Source organism: Symphalangus syndactylus, chromosome 24, assembly GCF_028878055.3.
Source record: "Symphalangus syndactylus isolate Jambi chromosome 24, NHGRI_mSymSyn1-v2.1_pri, whole genome shotgun sequence".
NCBI classification, from domain to species: domain Eukaryota; kingdom Metazoa; phylum Chordata; class Mammalia; order Primates; family Hylobatidae; genus Symphalangus; species Symphalangus syndactylus.
This window is the reverse complement of record NC_072446.2, coordinates 35,611,692-35,635,806: the sequence shown is the minus strand read 5'-3', so window position 1 is coordinate 35,635,806 and position 24,115 is coordinate 35,611,692. Positions and strand designations below refer to the sequence as shown.

At 42.4% G+C, this 24,115-nt stretch overlaps 1 protein-coding gene across 6 annotated transcripts in view; it reads right to left on the bottom strand.

The window, feature by feature from the left end:
- SAMHD1 (SAM and HD domain containing deoxynucleoside triphosphate triphosphohydrolase 1) overlaps nucleotides 1-24,115 on the bottom strand; it is a 60,685-nt gene that overhangs the window by 24,898 nt on the left and 11,672 nt on the right. For all 6 annotated transcript variants that reach the window (XR_010119410.1, XR_010119409.1, XM_055265152.2 and 3 more), the window contains exons 4-9: nucleotides 20,277-20,437; nucleotides 16,121-16,236; nucleotides 12,549-12,619; nucleotides 4,381-4,536; nucleotides 1,978-2,078; nucleotides 1,751-1,859 (exon numbers count right to left, since the gene is read on the bottom strand). Coding sequence is in view for 4 of the 6 variants with exons in the window: in XM_055265152.2 (XP_055121127.1) it covers nucleotides 1,751-1,859; nucleotides 1,978-2,078; nucleotides 4,381-4,536; nucleotides 12,549-12,619; nucleotides 16,121-16,236; nucleotides 20,277-20,437 (714 nt within the window). In the remaining 2 variants the exon portion in view is untranslated. The remainder of the gene's footprint in view (nucleotides 1-1,750; nucleotides 1,860-1,977; nucleotides 2,079-4,380; nucleotides 4,537-12,548; nucleotides 12,620-16,120; nucleotides 16,237-20,276; nucleotides 20,438-24,115) is intronic.

The window sequence follows — 24,115 nt, the reverse complement described above, 5'->3', positions numbered from 1 at the left end:
AATCTGGGTGACAGAGTAAGATCCTGTATCCAAAAAAAAAAAAAAGAATATAGTATATGATACATGTAACATTCAAAATAGGCTGGGTGCAGTGGCTCACACCTATAATCATAGTACTTTAGGAGGCTGAGGTGGGTGGGTTGCTTGAGCCCAGGAGTTTGAGACCAGCCTGGGCAACACAGTGAAACCCTACCTCTATAAAATAAATTTCAGAATTAGCCAAGCATAGGCTTATAGTCCCAGCTACTCGGGAGGCAGAGGAGGAAGGATCAGTTGAGCCCAGGAAGTCAAGGCTACAGTGCACTATGATAGTGCCACTGTACTCCAGCCTGAGTGACAGAGCAAGACCCTATCTGGAAAGAAAACAAAAAACAAAAAAACATACAAAATGTGTGTAACTGACCATTAAGGTTATCAATAAGGCTTCTGGTCAACAGGAGGCTATTTAGTTAAGTTTTTGGGAAGTCAAAAGTTATATGCAGGCCAGGTACAGTGGCTCACACCTATAATCCCAGCACTTTGGGAGGCCGAAGCGGGTGGATCACTTGAGGTCAGGAGTTCAAGACCAGCCTGGCCAACGTGGTGAAACCCCATTTCTACTAAAAAGACAAAAATTAGCTGGGTGTGGTAGCATGCACCTGTAAACCTAGCTAGGCATGAGGCTGAGGCAGAAGAATCACTTGAACCCAGGAGGCAGAGCTTGCAGTGAGCCGAGATCGTGCCACTGCACCCCAGCCTAGGCAACAGAGGGAGACTCCGTCTCCAAAAAAAGAAAAGTTATACAAGATTTTCAACTAGGAGAGGGGGCAGCACCCCTAAACACCATTTTGTTCAGGTGTCAACTGTATAAAATTTTTCAACAGTAATACAGTGATTAAAAATGAGACTCTGGGCCAGGCGCGGTGGCTCACGCCTGTAATCTCAGCACTTTAGGAGGCCGAGGCAGGCGGATCACGAGGTCAAGAGATCGAGACCATCCTGGCTAACACAGTGAAACCCCGTCTCTACTAAAAATACAAAAAAAAATTAGCCGGGCATAGTGGCGAGCACCTGTAGTCCCAGCTACTAGGGAGGCCGAGGCAGGAGAATGGCGTGAACCCGGGAGGTGGAGCTTGCAGTGAGCCAAGATCGTGCCACTGCACTCTAGCCTGGGGCGACAGAGTGAGACTTCGTCTCAAAACAAAACAAAACAAAAAAACAAAAACAAAAAGACTCTGGAACCAAACTTTTTGGGTTGAAATTCCAACTCTACCACTTGTTAATTAGATGCCTTCTCTGTGCCTTAATTTGCTCACCTGTCGAATGGAATAATAGTATCTATCTCACAGGGTTATACGGAATGAGTTGATCCATCCAAAACACTTAAAATGATGCCTCATACAAGCCAGGCATGATAGTGTGCACCTGTAGTCCCAGCTACTTGGGAGGCTGAGGAGGGAGGATCACTTGAGCTCAAGAGTTCAAGACTAGCCTGGGCAACACAGTGAGATCCTATTTCAAAAAAAATGCAACCAAACAAACAAAAAAACCCCAAAACCAGTGTCTAACTCAAAACTTAATAAATGTCCATTTTAATTTTATTATTATTTAATAATGCAGTAGGAGGAAAGAGACTAAAGATATTTACAAATCCTAGGAATTAAGTAAAGAGATTGACGATTTACCAATTATTCCAAATTGTTAAATGGTTATTTCCAAATTTCAGACCAGGAACAACATTCTTCTTATTGCCTCCTCTGGCACAGCTTACCTTATCTCTAGCACAAATATGCAACTCATTGTCTACTTCACAGACACGGGCAAACTTAATAAAGCGCTTGTAATCAAAATTATTTTGGATTCCAAGATGATGGCAGTCCCTAGAAGGATTCCAAAGCAGAGAGATGAAATTTTTCAACAAGGAAGCTGTACCTTAAATAGTAATACTAAATTTATATAAATATTTTAGCCAACTTTTCAAAAGTGTTCAGTGCATACCTGGCAAAATAATCCCATTTGTCCACATCAATGCCATTTCTTTTATTAGACACTATCTCATAAAGGAAGCTTTTGTTTTCAGGACGCCCTTTATACGGCCACTGGAAGGCAAGAAAACCCACTGGAAGTTTTAGGATAGGCACCAAATCTATTTATAAACAAAGCAAAGCAATTTTATTAATCTGTAAATTATAAACAGATACCTGACTGGGAATATGAGATAAACTAGAAGGTTCTATTCTTTCCTTCTTCCACTTCATTTCAAAACTAGTAGAAAGGGAAAATAAATGCTAAGGTATATGATACCCTATTGTTACCACATTTTCTTGTGCCACTGAAAAGATCTTAACGCTATTACATTTCCCAAAACCAACAACTTTTGTGTTTTCTTGGTTTATAAGTTTTTGAAAAATATAAAATCTAGCCCAGGCGTGGTGGCTCACGCCTGTAATCCCATCACTTTGGGAGGCTGAGGAGGGCGGACCAAGAGGTCAGGAGTTCGAAACCAGCCTGGCCAAGATGGTGAAACCCTGTCTCTACTAAAAATACAAAATTAGCTGGGCATGGTAGCAAGCGCCTGTACTCCCAGCTACTCGGGAGGCTGAGGCAGGAGAATCACCTGAACTCAGGAGGCAGAGGTTGCAGTGAGCTGAGGTTGTGCCACTGCCCTCTAGCCTGGGCAACAGAGCAAGACACTGTGTCAAAAATAAATAAATAATATAAAATCTAATAATAAACTAACAGTGCTTGAATTCATGCATTAAAACAGTACTATCTTTCAAAGTAGCTACACACCTAGTCTAAATAATATGCATTGTTAAATGTATCCTTTGAGCTCCATTTTTTTGGAAATAGGATATTTGCTACAAAACCCATCTCTATCTTATACTGTAAGTACACGTGTATATATTTGAGGAAACAGCCCTAAAAGTCTCAGGGGGAAATTATTTCCCAACTTTAATTTTAATTAAAAAAATACAAAAGATCAAAAAGGAAACAAAACAGATTTTCCATTGAACCAGTTCAACTTTTTTGTAGATCTTCCTATATTTAAATATTTCAAATATGATTTTTTTTTAAATTTGTAGACAGGATCTAGCTCTGTTGCCTAGGCTGGAGTGCAGTTGCACAATCACAGATCTCTGCAGCCTGCCTCAGCCTCCCAAGCATCTGAGACTATAGGCATGAGACAGGGTTTCAGTATGTTACCCAGGCTGATCTCAAACTCCTGGGCTCAAGTGATCCTCTCATCATGGCCTCCCAAAGTGCTGGGATTACAGGCATGAGCCACTGAGCCTGGCCAAATATGTTCATTTTAATGGTTAAATAAAACCTACACATTTACATTCCAAACAAAGTTACTTTAGGCTTCTATATAAAATACTGCAGGCCAGGTATGGTGGCTCACGCCTGTAATCCCAGCATTTTGGGAGGCCAAAGTGGGAGAATCAATTGAGCCCAGGAGTTCGAAACCAGCTTAGGCAACATAGTGAGACCACATCTCTAAAAAAAATATTTTTTAAATGAATAAAATACTGCATATATATTCACTAAAAAAGAATGTATGGCCAGACGTGGTGGCTCACGCCTGTAATCCCACCACTTTGGGAGGCCGAGGCGGGTGGATCACCTGAGGTCAGGAGTTTGAGACCAGCCTGGGCAACATGGTGAAACTCTGTCTCTACTAAAAATACAAAAATTAGCCAGGCATGGTGGCACACACCTGTAATCCCAGCTACTCGGGAGGCTGAGGCAGAAGAATTGCTTAAGCCTGGGAGACAGAGGTTGCACTGCGCTGAGATCATGCCACTGTACTCCAGCCTGGCCAACAGAGTAAGACTCTATCTCAAAAAAAAAAAAAAAGAAAAAGAAAGAAAGAAAGAAAAGAATTTATGCCAAGCACAGTGGCTCACACCTGTAATCCCAGCACTTTCAGAGGCAGAGCTGGGAAGACCACTTGAGCTCAGGATTTCAAGACTAACCTGGGCAACGTGACAAAACTCCATCTCTACAAAAAATACAAAAATTAGCTGGGCATGGTAGTGCACGTTTGTGGTCCTAGCTACTCAGGAGGCTGAGGTAGGAGGATCGCTTGAGCCTAGGAAGTGGAAGTTGCAGTGAGCTGAGATTGCGCCACTGCACTCCAGCCTGTGTGACAGAGTAAGACCCTGTCTCAAAAAAGAATTTCTGTATATATATTTTTGGGAAGTAACTTCTAACTAATTCAGTTGAGAGCCAGAAAAAAATATAAGCCTTTTATTTTTTGCATTAAACAGTAGAAACATAGAACTCATATTTTATCATTTAGCCTCTAAAATAGCCAAATGTATAACTCAGAAGGAATCATGAAAAGGCTAGATGAAAAGCACCAGTCAGTTAAAATTAAGTTGTACATAAACTTACCAATAAATCTTTGACAGGTGATTCAAGTGGTCCTACAATTTGTTCCTTGATAAAGCAAATATCTTCTTCAGGGATGAGACCATATTGTTCCATGACAGGCTTGATTCCGTTAGAATTAATAAGGTGCTCAAACATCATAACTGAGCCTTGTTCATGCTAGGAAAAGTAAGCACAATATGATGTGTTAAAGATTCTAGCCCATTGGGGGCCCTGATTAACAAAATTATCCTCAATTCCAAGTAATTCTGAGATAAGGGTCTATTGCATATTAATTCTCTAGTTTCTAACCACAATCTTAGGAACATTTTTGAAAACCTGTCAGATTTTTCATGATTTTACTAGTCTACAAACCTTTTACAAAACTTATTATTTCATAAACATATTTAATGCATTTTATGATATAATCATTTATAGTATCTAAATGAATATTACAAGATCATGTAGATAGAATTACATTTTAATAAATATCATCATAAAATTGAATTTTATTTTTTCATCAGCCTTTGAACATGCGCAGTTATAAGCTCTGTTAGGCACTACCCTCTAGTGGTAAAAAGGGGTAACTGCAAACTTGCCAGTGAAAAAAAGCTCTCCCTTGAAATCTCAAATTGGGGGCCGGGCGCAGTGGCTCAAGCCTGTAATCCCAGCACTTTGGGAGGCCGAGGCTGGCGGATCACGAGGTCAGGAGATCGAGACCATCCTGGCTAACATGGTGAAACCCCGTCTCTACTAAAAATACAAAAAATTAGCCGGGCGTGGTTGCAGGCGCCTGTAGTCCCAGCTATTCGGGAGGCTGAGGCAGGAGAATGGCCTGAACCCGGGAGGTGGAGCTTGCAGTGAGAAGAGATCACGCCACTGCACTCCAGCCTGGGCGACAGAGCGAGACTCCGTCTCAAAAAAAAAAAAAAAAAAAAGAAATCTCAAATTGGCCTGTTTGCTCATCTCTCTGCTCACTCATTCACAATGTAAAGGATCAAATGAACTCCTGAAGACATCTGCCCTTTCCTAGGTCCTACCAAAAACTAACTCAAGATGAAAAACAAAACCTGAATTGTCCTATAACTATTTTTTTTTTTTAAAGAGACAGGGAATCGCTCTGTTGCCCTGGCTAGAGTCCAGTGGTGTGATCATGGGGTCACTGTAGCCTTGAACTCCTGGGCTCAAGTGATCCTCCCACTTCAGCCTCCCGAGTAGCTGAAACCACAGGTGCACACCACCCTACCCAGCTAATTTTTAAATTTTTTGTAGAGGCAGGGTCTTGATTTGTTGACCAGGTTGGTCTTAAACTCCTAGGCTCAAGTAATCCTCCTGTCTCAGCCTCCCAAAGTGGCGGGATTACAAGCACCTTGTCCTATAACTATTCTTCCCCCCCGCCCAGAAACAATTCTTGCTCCAGAAACTATTCTTAAAAACAGAATCAGGTCTGTCAGGGCTGGGTGCAGTGGCTCACACCTGTAATCCCAGCATTTTGGGAGGCTGAGGTGGGTGGATCACTTGAGGTCAGGAGTCCGAGTTTGGCCAACATGGCAAAACCTCCTGTCTGCTAAAAAATACAAAAGTTAGCCAGGCATGGTAGTGTGCACCTATAATCCCAGCTACTTGGGGGACTGAGGCAGGACAATCATTTGAACCCAGGAGGTGGAGGTTGCAGTGAGCCGAGATCGCCCTGCACTCCTGCCTCGGTGGGCAACAGAGTGAGACTCTGTCTCCAAAAAAAAAACAAACAAACAAACAAAAAAACCCACAAAAACAGAATCAGGCTGGGTGCAGTGGCTCACATTTGTAATCCCAGCATTTTTTTGAGAGGCAAAGGTGGGAGGATTGCTTGAGCCCAGGAGTTCAAGGCCAGCTTTGGCAACAAAGCAAGACTCTGTCTCTACAAAAAGATAAAAAGATTGGCTGGGTATAGTGGCATGCGCCTGTGGTCCCAGCTACTTGGGAGACCAAGGCGGGAGGATTGCTTGAGCCCAGATGGTTGAGGCTGCAGTTAGCTATGTTCATGCCTGCACTCCAGCCTGGGCAACAGAGCAAGACCTTGTCTCCAAACAACAACAACAACAACAAACAAATTGGCCGGGCACAGTAGCTCACGCCTGTAATCCCAGCACTTTAGGAGGCAGAGGCAGGCAGATCACGAGGTCAGGAGATCGAGAGCATACTGGCCAACATGGTGACACCCCATCGCTACTAAAAATACAAAAATTAGCCGGGTGTGGTGGCATGCACCTGTAGTCCCAGCTACTCAGGAGGCTGAAGCAGGAGAAACGCTTGAACTCGGGAGGCAGAGGTTGCGGTGAGCTGAGATCATGTCACTGCACTACAGGCTGGCAACAGAGTGAGACTCTGTCTCAAAAAAAACAAAAAACAAGGAACAAATTGAATCAAGATATATGTAATTACAAAGAGGAGAAATTTGACAGACAATGCCTTAATCAAGTAAGCAGAATTAGTATCATTGGTATTGGCTCAACTAGGATTTATGTGCCTCCTGAGATGATATACTATGAAGGATGCATCACTTTTTTCTTTGGAGACAGAGTCTAGCTCTGTCACCTAGGCTGGAGTGCAGTGGCGTGATCTCGGCTTACTGCAACCTCCGCCTCCCGGGCTCAAGCAATTCTCCTTCCTCAGCCTCCCAAGTAGGCACGTGCCACCACACCCAGCTAATTTTTTGTGTTTTTTTTTTTTTTTTTTTTTTTTTTGCTCTTGTTGCCCAGGCTGGAGTGAAATGGCATGATCTTGGCTCACTGCAACCTCCGCCTCCCAGGTTCAGGTGATTCTCCTGCCTCAGCCTCCCGAGTAGCTGGGATTACAGGTGCCCACCACCATGCCCAGATAATTTTTATATTTTTAGTAGAGACAGGGTTTCGCCATATTGGCCAGGCTGGTCTCCAACTTCTGACCTCAGGTGATCCACCCACCTTGGCCTCCCAAAGTGCTGGGATTACAGACGTGAGCAACTGCGTCCGATCTGGACACATCACTTTTGTGGCATTCTACCAAAAATGCATAGCTTGAATCTATGAGGAAACATCACACTGAAACTCAAATTGAGGAACATTCCACAAAATAGCTCAGTTGCTTTTTAAAAAAATTACAAAGTCACTAACGATAAAGACTGAAGAATTGCTCCAGATCAAAAGAAACTAGAAAAATGGCAACTAAATGCAATGTGTAATTCTGGACCAGGGAAAAAAATTTTTCCCCTTTTTCTATATGGACAATTGGTAAAATTTGAAAGTCTGAATTAGATAAGAGTACTGCATCAACATTAATTTACTGATTTTGATAATTATACTATGGTTATGTAAGAAAATGTTGTTTTTAGGAAATACCCACTGAAGTATTTAGAAATAAAGTATTTCAACAATTTACGTTCTTTGAGAGACAGGGCTCTTGCTCTATCACCCAGGCTGGAGCTCAGTGGCGTATTCATAGCTCAGTGTATCCCTGAACTCCTGGATTCAAGTAATCCTCCCGTTCTCAGTAGCTAGGACCACAGGTGTGCACCACAACGACCAGCTGATGTTTTCATAATTTTGCAGAGACAGTTTCACTATGTTGCCCAGGCTGGTGTTGAACTCCTGGGCTCAAAGCTATCCTCCTGCCTTAGCCTCCCAAACTGTTGGGATTACAGGTGTGAGCCACTGTGTCCAGTCTAAAAACTAACTTTCTTTTTTTGAGACAAGTTCTCACTCTGTTACCTGCCTTGGAGTGCAGTAGTACGATCATAGCTCATTGCAGCCTCAACCTCCCAGGCTCAAGCAATCCTGCCACCCCACCATGCGTGGCTAATTTTTAAATTTTTTTGTAGCGATGGGGTTTCACCATGTTGTCCAGGCTGGTCTTGAACTTCTGGGCTCAAATGATCTGCCCACTTCGGCCTCCCAAAATGTTGATATTACAACCATGACCCACTATGCCTGGTCAAAACTTGCTTTCTAATGATTCAGAAAAAAAAAAATTATATATAAAGAGAGTATTTTATTTTATTTATTTATTTTTTGACACGGAGTCTTCCTCTGTCACCCAGGCTGGAGTGCAGTGGCGCAATTTCAGCTCACTGCAAGCTCCGCCTCCTGGGTTCACGCCATTCTCCTGCCTCAGCCTCCTGAGTAGCTGGGACTACAGGTGCCCACCACCACACCTGGCTAATTTTTTGTATTTTTAGTAGAAACGGGATTTCACCACGTTAGCCAGGATGGTCTTGATCTCCTGACCTCGTGATCCACCCACCTCGGTCTCCCAAAGTGCTGGGATTACAGGCGTGAGCCATCGTGCCCGGCCAAGAGAGAGTATTTTAAAAAATAAAAATGAGGTGGATCACTTGACCCTGGGAGGCAGAGGTTGCAGTGAGCTTAGATGACACCACTGAGCTCCTGCCCAGGTGACAGGGCAAGACCCTGTCTCAAAAACAATAAAATAAAAATAAGTAAATAAATAAATAAAGTAAGGGATTTTCAAAATAGTAGTTTTAAATATATCAATGCCAACTGTGAATATACTAGCAAACAGAAAAAATTAAGTTTCATAAAGCTAGCACAGACCATAATAACAATAATAACTAAAATTATAAGGAGCTTAGGAGTAAGTATAACAAAGATGTATGACTTTCATGGCCAGCCTAGGCAACATAGTAAGACTCCATCTCTACAAATAAATACCCAGGTGTGATGGTGCAGGCCTGTGGCCCCAGCTACTTGGGAGGCTGAGGTGGACGGATCGCTTGAGTCTGGAGGTCAAGACCAGCCTGGGCAACATGGTAAGACTCTTCTCCACAGAAAGGAAAAAATAAAAACATAAGTCTTATTATAAAGTATGTCAACCTAAAAGGAAGGAGCTGAGGAATGTTTAATATAGAGAGTTTATTTGGAACAAGGTTGAAGACACATTTACAAACTGCCTTGGGGAATGCTTGGGGAGAACAAGAGAGAGGCTCAAGTTTTTAAAGAAAAAAGGACTGGCCAGGTGTGGTGGCTTAGGCCTGTAATCTCAGCACTTTAGGAGGCCAAGGTGGGCAGATAGCTTGAGCTTGGGAGTTGAGACCAGCCTGGGCAACAAAGTGAGAACCCCCCCTACAAAAAATTAGCTGGGCATGGTAGTGTGTGCTTGTAGTCCCAGCTACTCGGGAGGATGAAGTGAGAGAATTGCTTGAGGCTTGGAAGTCGAGGTTGCAGTAAGCCGTGTTTGCACCACTGCACTCCACCCTGGGTGACAAAGCAAGATCCTGTTGAGGGGAGGGGAGGGGACGGGAGAGGAGGTGAGGGGAGGGGAGGGGGAAGGGGAAGGGGAAGGGGAAAGAAAAGGAAGGGAAAGAAGGGAAGGAAGGGAAAGGAAGGAAGGAAAGGAAGGAAGGAAGGGAAAAAGAAAGAGAAAGAGTGAGATAGAAAGAAAGTGAGAAAGAGAAAAAGAGAGAGAGAGAGACAGAAAGGAGAGAAAAGAAAAAAAAAGAAAAGAGCACAAATCAGGAGGAGGAGGTGATCACAAAGAGGAGGTGATAACAAAAGTTGTTAGTCAGGAATGTTCACTGGCTTACAGAAATAACATTAGTTAGTGATTGGCTACATATTATGAAGTACAGGGTATATGGCATTTTATGGTTACCTGGCATCCCACATAACAGCTGGCTTCAAGAGATAATAATTATTTAGCTCAAGGGGGCGTGACATGATTGCTGTTCTATTTCAATGCCTCTCTGGGCCTGATAATGTAAAGGGGCTAATATTTCTCAGATAAAAATTTCTTCTTTTTTTTTCTTCCCCAAGTAACAAGTGTGGAAACAGAACAGAATGCAGAATGATTCATCATATATGGGAAGTTAATAAATGTTGGGGTTGGTATTACAGTCAGTGGGAATAGGATGAACTATTTAAAAATTAGATTTCTCGGCTGGGCGTGGTGGCTCACGTCTGTAATCCCAGCGCTTTGGGAGGCCGATGCGGGCGGATCATGAGATCAGGAGTTCAAGATCAGCCTAACCAACATGATGAAACCCCATCTCTACTAAAAATACAAAAGTCAGCCGGGTGTGGTAGCACACGCCTGTAAGGAGAGGCAGGAGAATCGCTTGAATCCGGGAGGCGGAGGTTGCAGTGAGCCAAGATTGCACCACTGCACTCCAGCCTGGGCAACAGAGTGAGACTCCATCTCAAAAAAAAAAAAAAAAGAAAAAAAAAGATTTCTCCCATATACTTAAACTAAAATAAATTGTACATGAGCTAAGGGTTTAAATGTGAAAGGCAAAATGCTTAAAGGAAAAGACTTGGTAATGATTGAGTAGATCCTATTAGATCAACTGCAGAAGAAAACAACTATAAGCTCTGGACAACTCACTGAAGGTCCTGGAAAGAGACCAAAACCAAGCGGATGTTAGACCTCAATACTTAGAAGGGAGAGGTACTGGGCGACATTCCGGTTTTATGGTTTTTCGCCTAAGGGCAGGCCCCAAGACAGAAAAACTGGTGAGAAACTACCCATTTTACTGGCTTGAAGAACCAGAGTACTTCATCAAAATTGAAAACGTCTGTTTTTCAAAAGGCACCATGAAAAAATGAATTGGCCAAGCTAGACACTGGGGAAAAATATTCACAATACATATACCTAACCATATATATATAAAGAATTCCTACAACTCAATAATCAAAGAGCAAGCAATCAAACTTTTTAAACGAGTAAAATGTTCAGAGTTCTTTGCAGAAGAAGATATATCAGTAACAAAGTACAAAGTACAGGAAATATTATTCAACATACATTAGAAAATCAAGCCATGAAATACCATTTGACACTCATTAGAAGGGCTAATCTGAAAGGCCAAATGTTGATGAGGCTGTAAAACAACTGGAACTCCAGTATGTTGCTGATGGGAGTGTAAAATGGTACACCCACATTGGAAAACTCTGGTAGTTTCTTATAGAATTAAATACATATCTACCATATGACCCAGCAATTCTAACTCCTCAGTATTTACCTAAGTGAAATGAAAATGTATTTCTTTATCTATTTTTATTTTCATAAAATAATATATTTCTGCTGTACGTATTTCTTGTTTTAAAAATGTAATTAACTTTCCACACTACAACAACATAGAAAATGTATTTCTACCAAAATCTTGTGATAATGTGCACGACAACCTTACTCATAACAGCCAAAACCTGAAAACAATCCAAATTCCAACAAAACGAGAAAGGGTAAACAAATTGTGACTTATTCGCACAATGCCACACTACGTAGGTGATAAAAAAAGGATCAACTACTGAGGCACATAACATGAACAAATCTCAAAACCATTATGTTGAGTAAATAAAGCAAGGCATAAAATAGGACCTCCTATATGATTCTGCTTAATCAAGTCTAAGAACAACAAAATTCATTTATGTTTGTAAAAATCAGAAGGTGATGGTGGGGTGAGGGGGAGTGGGAATTGACTGGGAAAAAGCACATGGGAATTTTTCAGGAAGATGGAAATGCTCTATATCCTGACTGGGTAATAGTCATATGGATGTATACACCTGTCAAAACTCACTGAACTTAAGATCTGGACAACTTATTGTATGTGAACTATACCTCAAAAAAAGAGAGAGAGAGAGAAAAAAAGTGGTTGACATGTAAGAAGTTTTCAATATATATTAATATCCTTTTTCTATTCCCGTTCCAGAAATACAGTATAGTAAAAATCAACCTAATTTTACTTCTCGAAAATTGATTCCAAAATATGGGACAGCCACCTGCAAATGCCTAATTTAAAATGATTCATTTAATATATATGACTTGGCTGGTAACAGTTCATGGTCATACCAAATGTGTCAAAATTGGAGTTGGCCTTTTATTATACAGTAGTACAATGGAGCAGAAGGAGCATTAAACTGGCAACTGGTTTTGTATTGCTGATTCCAGTATTTAACGGCTTTGTGATTTTTGATGCATCAATATACATCCAAGAGTTTCAAGTTCCTTTATTTGTAAAAAGGGAGATAATGATAACTTCCTTACAGACTACTGTGAGGACCAAACAAAAGCATATATATATATATATATGAATGAAAGCACCCTGGACACTGTAATGGGGAAGTATTTTATAACACAGTAGTGGAACCAAACAGATAAATTAACTAAAGAACCTGCTTAAATAGTCATTCTTTTTATTGACTACTGACTATATGAATACATACCGTCCATTTCACCTCTGGGCGAGCAAGTGGAATAAATCGTCCATCAAACATGTGAGAAAATGGCCCATGACCTTAAAAACAAAAGCAGCCTTAGAACAAGAAAAACATCTTTAAACCAACAAAAACTTTTTTCTTTTTTTTTTTTGAGACGGAGTTTCACTCTTGTTGCCCAGGCTGGAGTGCAGTGGTACAATCTTGGCTCAACACAATCTCCGCCCCGCCGGGTTCAAGCAATTCTCCTGCCTCAGCCTCCTGAGTAGCTGGGACTACAGGCGTGTGCAACCACACCCAGCTAATTTCGTATTTTTAGTAGAGATGGGGTTTCTCTATGTTGGTCAGGCTGGTCTCGAACTCCCGACCTCAGGTGATCCGCCCGTCTCAGCCTCCCAAAGTGCTGGGATTACAGGCGTAAGCCACCACACTCGGCCAAACTGAATCCTTTAATCTTTTTAGTTGAACTTGAATAGCAACAGAAATTAATAATTTAAAAATACAATCACAAAAAGGGACAAACCCTCCCTTCCTATTTCTAAAACAGGAGAACAGGAAGCAGAAACATATGGAAAAGTAAGCTCTCCATCAAGCGGTCTCCAGTCACCAGGGCTTACATAAATCTGATAAAAGGGCAGTTTTTATTGTTTTTTTGAAGAGACAGAGTCTTGCTATGTTGTTCAGGCTGGAGTGCAGTGGCTAGTCACAAGCATGATCATTATGCACTGTAGCCTTGGACTCCTGACCTCAAGTCATCCTCCTGCCTCAACCACCCGAATGGCTGGGACTACAGGCATGCACCACCACACAGGGCTTGATAAATGGACAATTCTGTGTAACTAAAAAGAATATTAATGCCAAAAACTTTTTGAAATCTTCAGATTGAAAATATCTGGATTAAAATAGCAGTTTTAAGAAAATCCACTAGGGCTGGGTGTGGTGGCTCATGCCTGTAATCCCAGCACTTTGGGAGGCTGAGGCGGGTGGATCACTTTGAGTCAGGAGTTCAAGACCAGCCGAGCCAACATGGTAAAAACCCTGTCTCTACTAAAAATACAAAAAATTAGCCGGGTTTGGTGGCGGGCACCTGTAGTCCCAGCTACTCGGGAGGTTGAGGCAGGAGAATGGTGTGAACCTGGGAGGTGGAGCTTGCAGTGAGCCAAGATCACACCACTGCACCCCAGCCTGGGTGACAGAGCAAGACTCCATCTCAAAAGAAAATAGAAGGGGCTGGGCGTGGTGGCTCACGCCTGTAATCCCAGCACTTTGGGAGGCTGAGGCGGGTGGATCACGAGGTCAGGAGTTGGAGACAAGCCAAGATGGTGAAACTCTGTCTCTACTAAACATACAAAAATTAGGCGGGTGTGGTGGCAGGCGCCTGTAATCCTACCTACTCAGGAGGCTGAGGCAGGAGAATCGCTTGAACCTGGGAGGCGGAGGTTGCGGTGAGCTGAGATTGTGCCACTGCACTCCAGCCTAGGCAACAGAGTGAGATTCCGTCTCGGGGAAAAAAAAAGAAAGAAAATCCACTGGAGTGCAGGAAGAAAAAATTAGAATTTATCTTATAACTCTCAAGCTTAAAAAAATCTATCTTTGGCTGGGTGTGGTGGCTCATGCCTATAATCCCAGCACTTTGGGAGGCTAAGGTGGGTGCATCACCTGAGGTCAGGAGTTTGAGACCAGCCTGACCAATATGGTGAAACCTCGTCTCTACTAAAATTATAATTAGCCGGGCGTGGTGGCGTGTGCCTGTAGTCCCAGCTACTCGGGAGGCTGAGGCAGGAGAATGGCTTGAACCCAGGAGGTGGAGGTTGTGGTGAGCCAAGATTGTACCATTGCACTGCAGCCTGGGCAACAGGGCTAAACTCCGTCTGAAAAAAAAAAAAAAAAAAAAAAAAAGAAGTGAGCCACTTAACTAGAGAGGGAAGTCAACCTGGCCCTTCCAGCTAGCCAGGGAAGGCTGGCCCTGGCCCTTCTTTGCAAGTCACAGGCTACACATAAAGGCTCGCTTAATGCAGTGCTCAGGCTCCTGGGGACTGGCAAAGGTTTCCCAATGATTCTCTCTCAAAATATCAAAAATTCATCAAATTTATCATCTAGGGGCTGGTATTGGTTCTTTGCAAGTCTCTGGGGGACATAAAAAGAGTGCCTACTCGCTTTAAGTATCTGGCTATCCAAACAGTGGCACCTCCCTTCCTCTGCCCTGAGGGTACACACAAACTCTCAGGGTCCCTGAATAAGTAGGAATAAACTATAAGGATCGAGGTAAAAACCCCCATGATTTAAAAGGAATAGTCCTGGCCCAACGTGGTGACTTATGCCTGTATTCCCAACAATTTGGGAGGCTGAGGGAGGTGAATCACTTGAGGTCAGGAGTTCGAGACCAGTTCAACAACATGATGAAACCGCATCTCTACTAAAAATAGAAAAAAATTAGCCAGGCGCTACTTGGGAGGATGCGGCAGAAGAATCACTTGAACCCAGGAGGCGGAGGTTGCAGTGAGCCGAGATCGTGCCAACTGCACTCCAGTCTGTGTGACAGAGCAAGACTCCATCTCAAAAATAAATAGATAAATGGGACAGTCCCCTTTCTCTTTGTCACAGGACAAGGATGATATTATTTTGCTTGGATTAAAGTGGCCCAAGACCTCACATGGATCAGAAAAAACAAGGAGTTCTCTAAATGTGTTAATCCACTTGGGCAGATTAGAGATTATAAATATGAAGAAAATGGATTTGACCAAATAACTGAAGGAAAAATAGTGATTTTATTTAATAAGAAGGATAAAGCTGGGCATGGTGGCTCATGCTTGTAATTCCAGCTCTCAGGGAGGCAAAGGCAGGAGGATAGCTTGAGCCCAGGAGTTCGAGACCTGCCTGGGCAATATAGTGAGACCCCGTTCTCCACAAAATGGAAGAAAAAAAAAAGACCAAAAAAAAAAAAAAAAAAAGCACAAGAAGGATAAAAGAAAAATAAAATTCACACATCATCCTAAAAGCAGCAGTAAGAAAAACTCACTATCAAAAAGCCCTTTCACATAACCTGTAGTAAAGATGATGGCCGGGCATGGTGGCTCATGCCTGTAATCCCAGCACTTTGGGAGGCTGAGGCTGGTGGATCACCTGAGGTCAGGAGTTCGAGACCAGCCTGGCCAACATGGTGAAACCCCATCTCTGCTAAAAATACAAAAATTAGCTGGATATGGTGGTGCATGCCTGTAATCCCAGCTACTCGGGAGGCTGAGGCACGAGAATTGCTTGAAACCAGGAAGCAGAGGTTGCAGTGAACCGATAATGAGCCACTGCACTCCAGCCTGGGCAACAGAGCAAAAAAAAAAAACCTCTTTAGCAAAGATGTTTAACATGAGAAATTCACTGAAAGTTGCCAAGAAAATAAAATAGCAATGTTTTCTACTTATGAATCATTCTAGGAAGAAGCAACAGTACATTTATACTAATGTCAACTGAAGAATTAAAATACAATTTCCATATTCTCTCGGTTGATCTGATTTTTTAATGTCAAAGAGAGGTAACATATGTTATGATTTTACATAACAACTATGTCGCTTTGTACAGCTTACCAAGATCATGACAAAGTCCAGCAATCTGAACACAGAGAATATCTCGTTCACTTATCTGCAGCTCTGGTTGTTTTTCACCCAGTGCGCGAACTAGACATCCTGCTAGATACCCCACCCTGCAGAGCAAAAACACAAAAAGTCACTTTTCCGTTTGCAAGAAGAGTGATAATTCTGGTCTTGAAGAACTTCAGTGCGTTTCCTCAAACATTCTAACATAGCTTTAGGGCAACTTTACTGAACAGTCTATTTCAGAACTAGGCAGGAACACACACAAACACAATCCCAAAAGCAGGACCTCTGGCTCAATATCACCCATCATTAGAGGAATGCACATCAAAACCACAGTGAGATACCACTTCACACCCATTAGGATAGCTACTATTAAAAAAAGAAAACCAGAAAATAACAAGTGTTGGACATGATGTGGAGAAGTTGGAACCCTGTGCACTGTTAGTGGGGATGTATTATGGTGTAGCTGCCATGGAAAACAGTATGGGTGCTCCACAAAAATTAAAAACGGAATTACCACAGTGATTTAGCAATTTCACTTCTGGGTATACACCCACAATAACTGAAAGTAGGTCTTGAAAAGATTGGCTGGGCTCAGTGGCTCACACCTGTAATCCCAGCACTTTGGGAGGCTGAAGCGGGCAGATCACTTGAGGTCAGGGGTTCGAGACCAGCCTGGCCAACATGTTGAAGCCCCATCTCTACTAAAAAATACAAAAATTAGCTCAGCGTAGTGGCAGGTACCTGTAATACCAGCTATTTGGGAGGCTGAGGCAGGAGAATTGCTTGAACCCAGGAGGCACAGGTTGCAGTGAGCTGAGATCTCGCCATTGTACTCCAGCCTGGGCAACAGAGCAAGATTCCGTCCCCCACAAAAAAAAAAAAAAAAAAAAGAAAGAAAATATATTTGTACAGACATGTTCATAGCAGCACTACTCAAAATAGCCAAAAGGTAAAAGAAACAGGTATCCATCAACAAATGAATGTATAAACAAAATGTGGTATATACATATGATAAAATATTATTCAACCTTAAAAAGGAAATAAAAAATAAATTAAAAAAAAAATAAATAAATAAAAAATAAAAAAAGGAAAGAAATACTGACACATGCTACAACATAGATGAACTTTGAGGAAATTATGTTAAGTGAAATAAGCCAGTGACAAAAAGACAAATATTATATGATTTCACTAAGATGAGGTACCTAGAGTAGTCAAATTCATAAACAGAAAGAAGAGGGTTGGGTGCGGTGGCTCATGCCTGTAATCCCAGCACTTTGGGAGGCCGAGGTGGACAGATCACCTGAGGTCGGGAGTTCAAGACCAGCCTGGGCAACGTGGTGAAACTCCATCTCTACTAAAAATACAAAATTAGCCAGGCATGGTGGCAGGTGCCAGCTACTTGGAAGGCTGTAATCCCAGCTACTTGGAAGGCTGAGGCAACTACTTGGAAGGCTACTTGGAAGGCTGAGGCAGGAGAATCACTTGAACCCAGGAGGCGGAGGTTGTGGTGAGCCGAGATTGCGCCATTGCACTCCAGCCTGGGCAACAAGAGCGAAACTCCTTCTCCCAAAAAAAAAAAAAAAAAAAAAAAAAAAAGTAGATGGTAGTTACTAGGGGGTTGCAGGGAGAGGGACATGAAGAGTTGTTTAGTATGTATACAGTTTCGTTTTTTTTTTTTTTTTTTTTTTTTGAGACAGAGTCTTGCTGTGTCGCCCAGGCTGGAGTGCACTGGCCTGATCTCAGCTCACTGCAACCTTGGGAGTAGCTGGGATTACAGGCACACACCACCATGCCCGGCTGGTTTTGTATTTTTAGTAGAGATGGGGTTTCGCCATGTTGCCCAGGCTGATCTTGAACTTCTGACCTCAGGTGATCCGCCGGCCTCAGCCTCCCAAAGTGCTGGGATTCCAGGCGTGAGCCACTGCGCCTGGCAAGTTTGGTTTTGTAAGATGATAAGAGTTTTGGCAATCGATTGGTTGCACAATATGAATGCATTTAACCCTACTAAACTGTACACTTAAAAAACACTGAAGACTATATATTTTCTATTCTGTGTATTTTACCACAGTTTTTTTTTAAAGTAGGCATATCTGGCTTTGTAATGTTTACAACATAATTGGAGATGAAGTACTTGAATGCACTTCCAGCACTTCCATCTTAGCTATTCCTAAATTCTTTTCTCCTGAACTCTGAGCTACGTGAGGACAGAGGCAATTGTTATCTTTTTGTGGTTTGGTAGGGCTTAGAAAGTTCGATAAATATTTGTTGATGAATGAACATTTGAGTATAGACACATGTTGTGCCTAACTAAAAATGCTTCTACACAAACAAAAAACCAAAGTAATATACTGTGAGTACTTCCTGAAAATCTCAAAGACTGTCTATTCTTCCCTGTCCACTTCCTCCTGGCTCTACACTGTATAATGGAAATGCAGACCAAAGTCTCAGCTTAGTTGTATATAACAGAGGCATTGCCTTCTCTCTAAGATTATGAATGCTTTTTTAACTTATGCATTTCCTGACAGGTAAGAAAATGATCTGGTTTGAAAGAGCAACTCTGTACCAGAGTAAATAGAGAATACAGAAACATTAAATAATCAAATATACATAATTAGTTGTATCAGTAACCGACCGATTAGCTTTTTTTTTTTTTTGAGACTGATTCTCACTCTGTCACCCAGGCTGGAGTGCAATGGTGCAACCTCGACCTCCCGGGTTCAAGCCATTCTCCTGCCTCAGCCTCCCAAGTAGCTGTAGCGTGCACCACCACGCCTTGCTAATTTTTGTATTTTTACTAGAGACGGGGTTTCACCATGTTGGTCAGGCTGGACTCGAACTCATGATCTCAAGTGATCTGCCTGCCCCAGCCTCCCAAAGTGCTGAGATCGGCCGGGCACGGTGGCTCACGCCTGTAATCTCGGCACTTTGAGAGGCTGAGGCGGGCAGATCACGAGGTCAAGAAATCAAGACCATCCTGACCAACGTGGTGAAACCCTATCTCTACTAAAAAATACAAAAATTAGCCGGGCATGGTGGTGGGCACCTGTAATCCCAGCTACTTGGGAGGCTGAGGCAGGAGAATCACTTGAACCCCGGAGGCGGAGGTTGCAGTGAGCTGAGATCGTGCCATTGCGCTCCAACCTGGGCAACAGAGTGAGACTCCATCTCAAAAAAAAAAAAAAAAGTGCTGGGATTACAGGCATGAGCCACGACACCTAGCCCCTGTTAGCTTTTAATTAATATTTAAAAACAAATCCAACTGACCTGTTTATAGATACTTTCATTATTTTTCCAGGAAAGATCTGAGGTGGTTAAGAATACATAAAATAAATAAAATACAACAAGGTAAATAAAAAGCCTCAATTTTGGGGCTGGGCACGGTGGCTCATACCTGTAATCCCAGTACTTTGGGAGGCTGAGGCGGGTGGATCACAAGATTAGGAGTTCAAGACCAGCCTGGCCAAGATGCTGAAACCCCGTCTCTACTAAAATTACTAAAATTAGCCAGGTGTGGTGGTGGGTGCCTATAATCCCAGCTACTCAGGAGGCTGAGGTAGAGAACTGCTTGAACCTGGGAGGTGGAAGTTGCAGTGAGCCAAGATTACGCCACTGCACTCCAGCCTAGTGACAGAGAGAGACTCTGTCTCAAAAAAAAAAAAAAAGCCTCAATTTTCTCATCAATAAAATAAGGACATTATCATCATTTTGTAAAACTGCTTATTCTCTAAAAGATTAAGACAACTATTTCATTTTTTCCCTGTTTTTTCTTTTTTCTTTTTTTTTTTTTTTTTGAGATGGGGTTTTGCTCTTGTTGCCTAGGCTGGAGTGCGATGGTGCAATCTCGGCTCACTGCAGCCACCGCCTCCTGGGTTCAAGTGATCCTCCTGCCTCAGCCTCCCGAGTAGCTGGGATTACAGGTGTGCACCATCATGCCTGGCTAATTTTGTATTTGTAGTAGAGATGGGGTTTCACCATGTTGGCCAGGCTGGTCTTGAACTCCTGACCTCATGTGATCCACCCGCCTCTGCCTCCCAAAGTGCTGGGATTATAGGTGTGAGCCACCATGCCTGGCCTAAGATAACTATTTCATGAGACAGAGGAAATACTTAAAAACTGCAAGTTCCCCACCCCATTCCCTTCTTACCCTAGACTATGCTCAAATCGATTGTGTGAAGCTCCTGGAAAAACATAGTAACCACCTCCCAGCTGTTTGATGTATCGAAGACGTTGAAATTGAGGTGTATCAATGATTCGGACGAGGAGAGGGTGGAGCTCAATGTGGCCATGGATAGGATCATTAATTACCTAGAAAATTATGTTTAATTAATATGAGTAACAACATGTAAGTCCAACTGAAATTTGTGTGCAGCCATTGCTAATTATAGTGCAAAGTCAAAGCTATTTGATTTTTCAAGTAAAAATACTAACGGAAATGACAAGATGTTAACATCATTACCTTATTTAGGTATCACTACCAGACAGATCAAGTATATTGGATTTGAGTATATTTTACTTCTTCCTAATGGATGTGAATAACAGAAAAATAGGATTTTGATTTTTTATCATGTATATGACTTAGTCTTTAATAAGTTTGTCTTGTATTCAAGTTAAACATACATATTCATTTCTATTTAAACACATTCATCCACAACATGTAAGCCATATCACTATAGGTATTATGTCTAATTTTTTTTTTTTTTTTTTTTTTTTTGAGACGGAGTCTCACTGTGTCACCCAGGCTAGAGTGCAGTGGCATGATCTCGGCTCACTGCAAACTCTGCCTCCCAAGTTCAAGCTATTCTCCTGCCTCAGCCTCCTGAGTAGCTGGGACTATAGGGGTGTGCCACCATGCCCAGCTAATTTTTATATTTTGAGTAGAGATGGGGTTTCACTATGTTGGCCAGGCTGGTCTTGAACTCCTGACCTCAAGTGATCCGCCCACCTCGGCCTCCCAAAGTGTTGGGATTACAGGCATGAGCCACCTGGCCTAAATTTTTTTTTTCTAAATGTATCTATACAGTACTCATCATTAAAACAGAAAAGAAAGAAGGGAGGCAGGGAAAGAAAGAAAGATGGAAATTCCTCTACCATATGGATAAGAAATCATGCAGGTCTGAGTGCAGGGGCTCACATCTGTAATCCCAGCACTTTGGGAGGCCAAGAGTTTGAGACTAGTCTAGGCAACATAGTGAGAACCCATCTTTAAAAAAAAAAAATTTAGTGGCACACATCTCTAGTCCCAGGTACTCTAGAGGCTGAGGTAGGAAGATCCCTTGAGCCCCAGGGGATCAAGGCTGCAGTAACCTACTATTGTGCCACAACACTTCACGGGTGACAGAGAGAAACTCTAATGTCTCAAAAAAAGAAGAAAAAAAGCAAGAAAATAATTTTGTACAGCTGAACAATGTGTCTATGTGTGTGTGTTGTTCTTGTTTTGTTTTTGTTAGAGACAGGGTCTCGCTTTCTCACCAGGCTGCAGTGCATTGGCTATTCACAGGCACAATCATAGCTTACTGTAGCCTCAAACTCCGAGGCTCCAGGGATCCTCCTGCCTCAGCCTCCCAAGTAGCTAGGACTACAGGCATGTACCACCATTCCTAGCTAATTTATTTTTATTCTTTGTGGAGACAAAGTCTTGCTATATTGACCAGGCTGACCTTGTGTCCGCCTGCCTCAGCCTCCCGAAGTGCTGGAATTACAGGCATGAGCCACCACGCCCGGCTAAAATCTACTTTTAAACCATTTAAGGATCTGAAAGCCTTCACTGTAAATTTTTCAGGTTGTAATAACTGTCTTGTTTTTGTTTGTTTGTTTGTTTTTTGAGACAGAGTCTAGCTCTATCACATAAGCTGGAGTACAATCAGGGCTCACTGCAACCTCTGCCTCCAAAGCTCAAGCGATCCTCCAACCTCAGCCTCCCAAGTAGCTGGAACTATACCATGCCTGGCTAATTTTTCTTTTTTTGGTAGAGATGGGGTTTCTGGCAGGGCATGGTGGCTCACGCTTGTAATGCCAGCACTTTGGGAGGCTGAGGTGGGTGGACCACCTGAGGTCAGGAGCTCACGACCAGCCTGACCAACATGATGAAATCCCGTCTCTACTAAAAATACAAAAATTACCCGGGCGTGGTGGTGGGCGCCTGTTATCCCAGCTACTCAGGAGGCTGAGGCAGGAGAATTGCTTGAACCCGGGAGGCGAAGGTTGCAGTGAGCTGAGATTGTGCCACTGCACTCCACTGCACTCCAGCTTGGGCAACAGAGCGAGACTCCATCTCAAAAAAAAAAAAAAGATTCACTGATACATTTGAAAAATTAGTCCTCATTATGTCAAACACTGCACTCCGTTTTCACCATTACACAATCTCAGCTTCAGAGGCCAACTGAGCTAAATTTAGCATAAAGAACACTGTGTCAAGAACAAACCATGGTGACCTTGGGTTCGGCAATGGTTTCTTAAATATGACACTAAAAGTACAAGACACAAATGAACAAAAAAAATATAAATTGGATTACATAAAAACTTAAAACTTTTGTGATCCAAAGAACACCATCAAAAAAGTAAAAAGACAGCCTACAGACTCGGAAAAAATATTTGCGTATCATATCTCCCATAAGGATTTACATCCAGAACATATAAAGAGCTCTTACAACACAAATCAAATTGTGTGTGATTGAACAACACTGTGAACTTTCTAAAAAGCACTGTCTTGCATACTAAAAATGAGTGAATCATACAACTTGTGAATTATATCCCAATAAAGCTATTTATGTTTTAAGTATCAAGATAGGTAGGTATCAAAGTAGGGTAGAAATCCTTGAGGTCTGCAACTGAGTAGCAAACTAGGTCAATTCTTGTTGAACTGCACCGCTGATGAAGTTAAATTCATTTAAGGTATTGATTTCATTACTAAGCAGTGATTCAGTAGTTTGAAAATCCATTTCCAACAACTGTCATTTATAATTTATAAATGAGGTTAAACAATGTTGGTGTTTTTTTTTTTTTTTTTGAGACAGGGTCTCACTCTGTTGGCCAGGCTGGAGTGCAGCGGCGTGATCATGGCTCACTGAAGCCTCCACCTCCCCAGGTTCAGCTGATTTTCCTAAATCAGCTTCCCAAGTAGCTGGGACTACAGGTGTACACTACCACACCCAGCTAATTTTTCTATTGTTTGTAGATGGAGTTTCGCCATGTTGCCCAGGCTGGTCTTGAACTTAAGGGCTCAAGTGATCCACCTACCTCAGTCTCCCAAAGTGCTGGGACACTCTAGCCTGGACAACAGAGCGAGACTCCATCTCAAAAAAAGAAAGAAAAGAAGCCTATAACTTGAAAAAGCAAAATTAAAATATGTATTCTTTTTTTGTTTTTTTGAGACGGAGTCTCGCTCTGTTGCCCAGGCTAGAGTGCAGTGGCACGACCTCGGCTCACTGCAGGCTCCACCTCCCAGGGTTCACGCCATTCTCCTGCCTCAGCCTCCTAAGTAGCTGGGACTACAGGTGCCCGCCACCTGGCCCGGCTAATTTTTTGTATTTTTAGTAGAGATGGGGTTTCACCGTGTTAGCCAGGATGGTCTCGATCTCCTGACCTCGTGATCCGCCCGCCTCGGCCTCCCAAAGTTCTGGGATTACAGGCGTGAGCCACCGCGCCCAGCCTAGAATATGTATTCTTATAGAGAGGGATCTGAAATAACTAAAATACTATACATTACATCTATTTAAAAAAAAAAGTGAAAAAATGCAAATGATGATCAGGCAAAAAAGTACAAAAAGAGAAGATATCCTACATCTTCTCCCAGGTCTGAAACTAAGTTTTCTTAACCTAGGAATGTCAAAAGAGTAAATAAGGTCTATTTCCTGTCACTAACAAAACAAGAAACATTTCATCAAGTATGGTATTAGAATCACTCTGAACAGCTTGTGAAAAATGCACATTCTGGCCGGGCGCAGTGGCTCATGCCTGTAGTCCCAGCATTTTAGGAGGACGAGG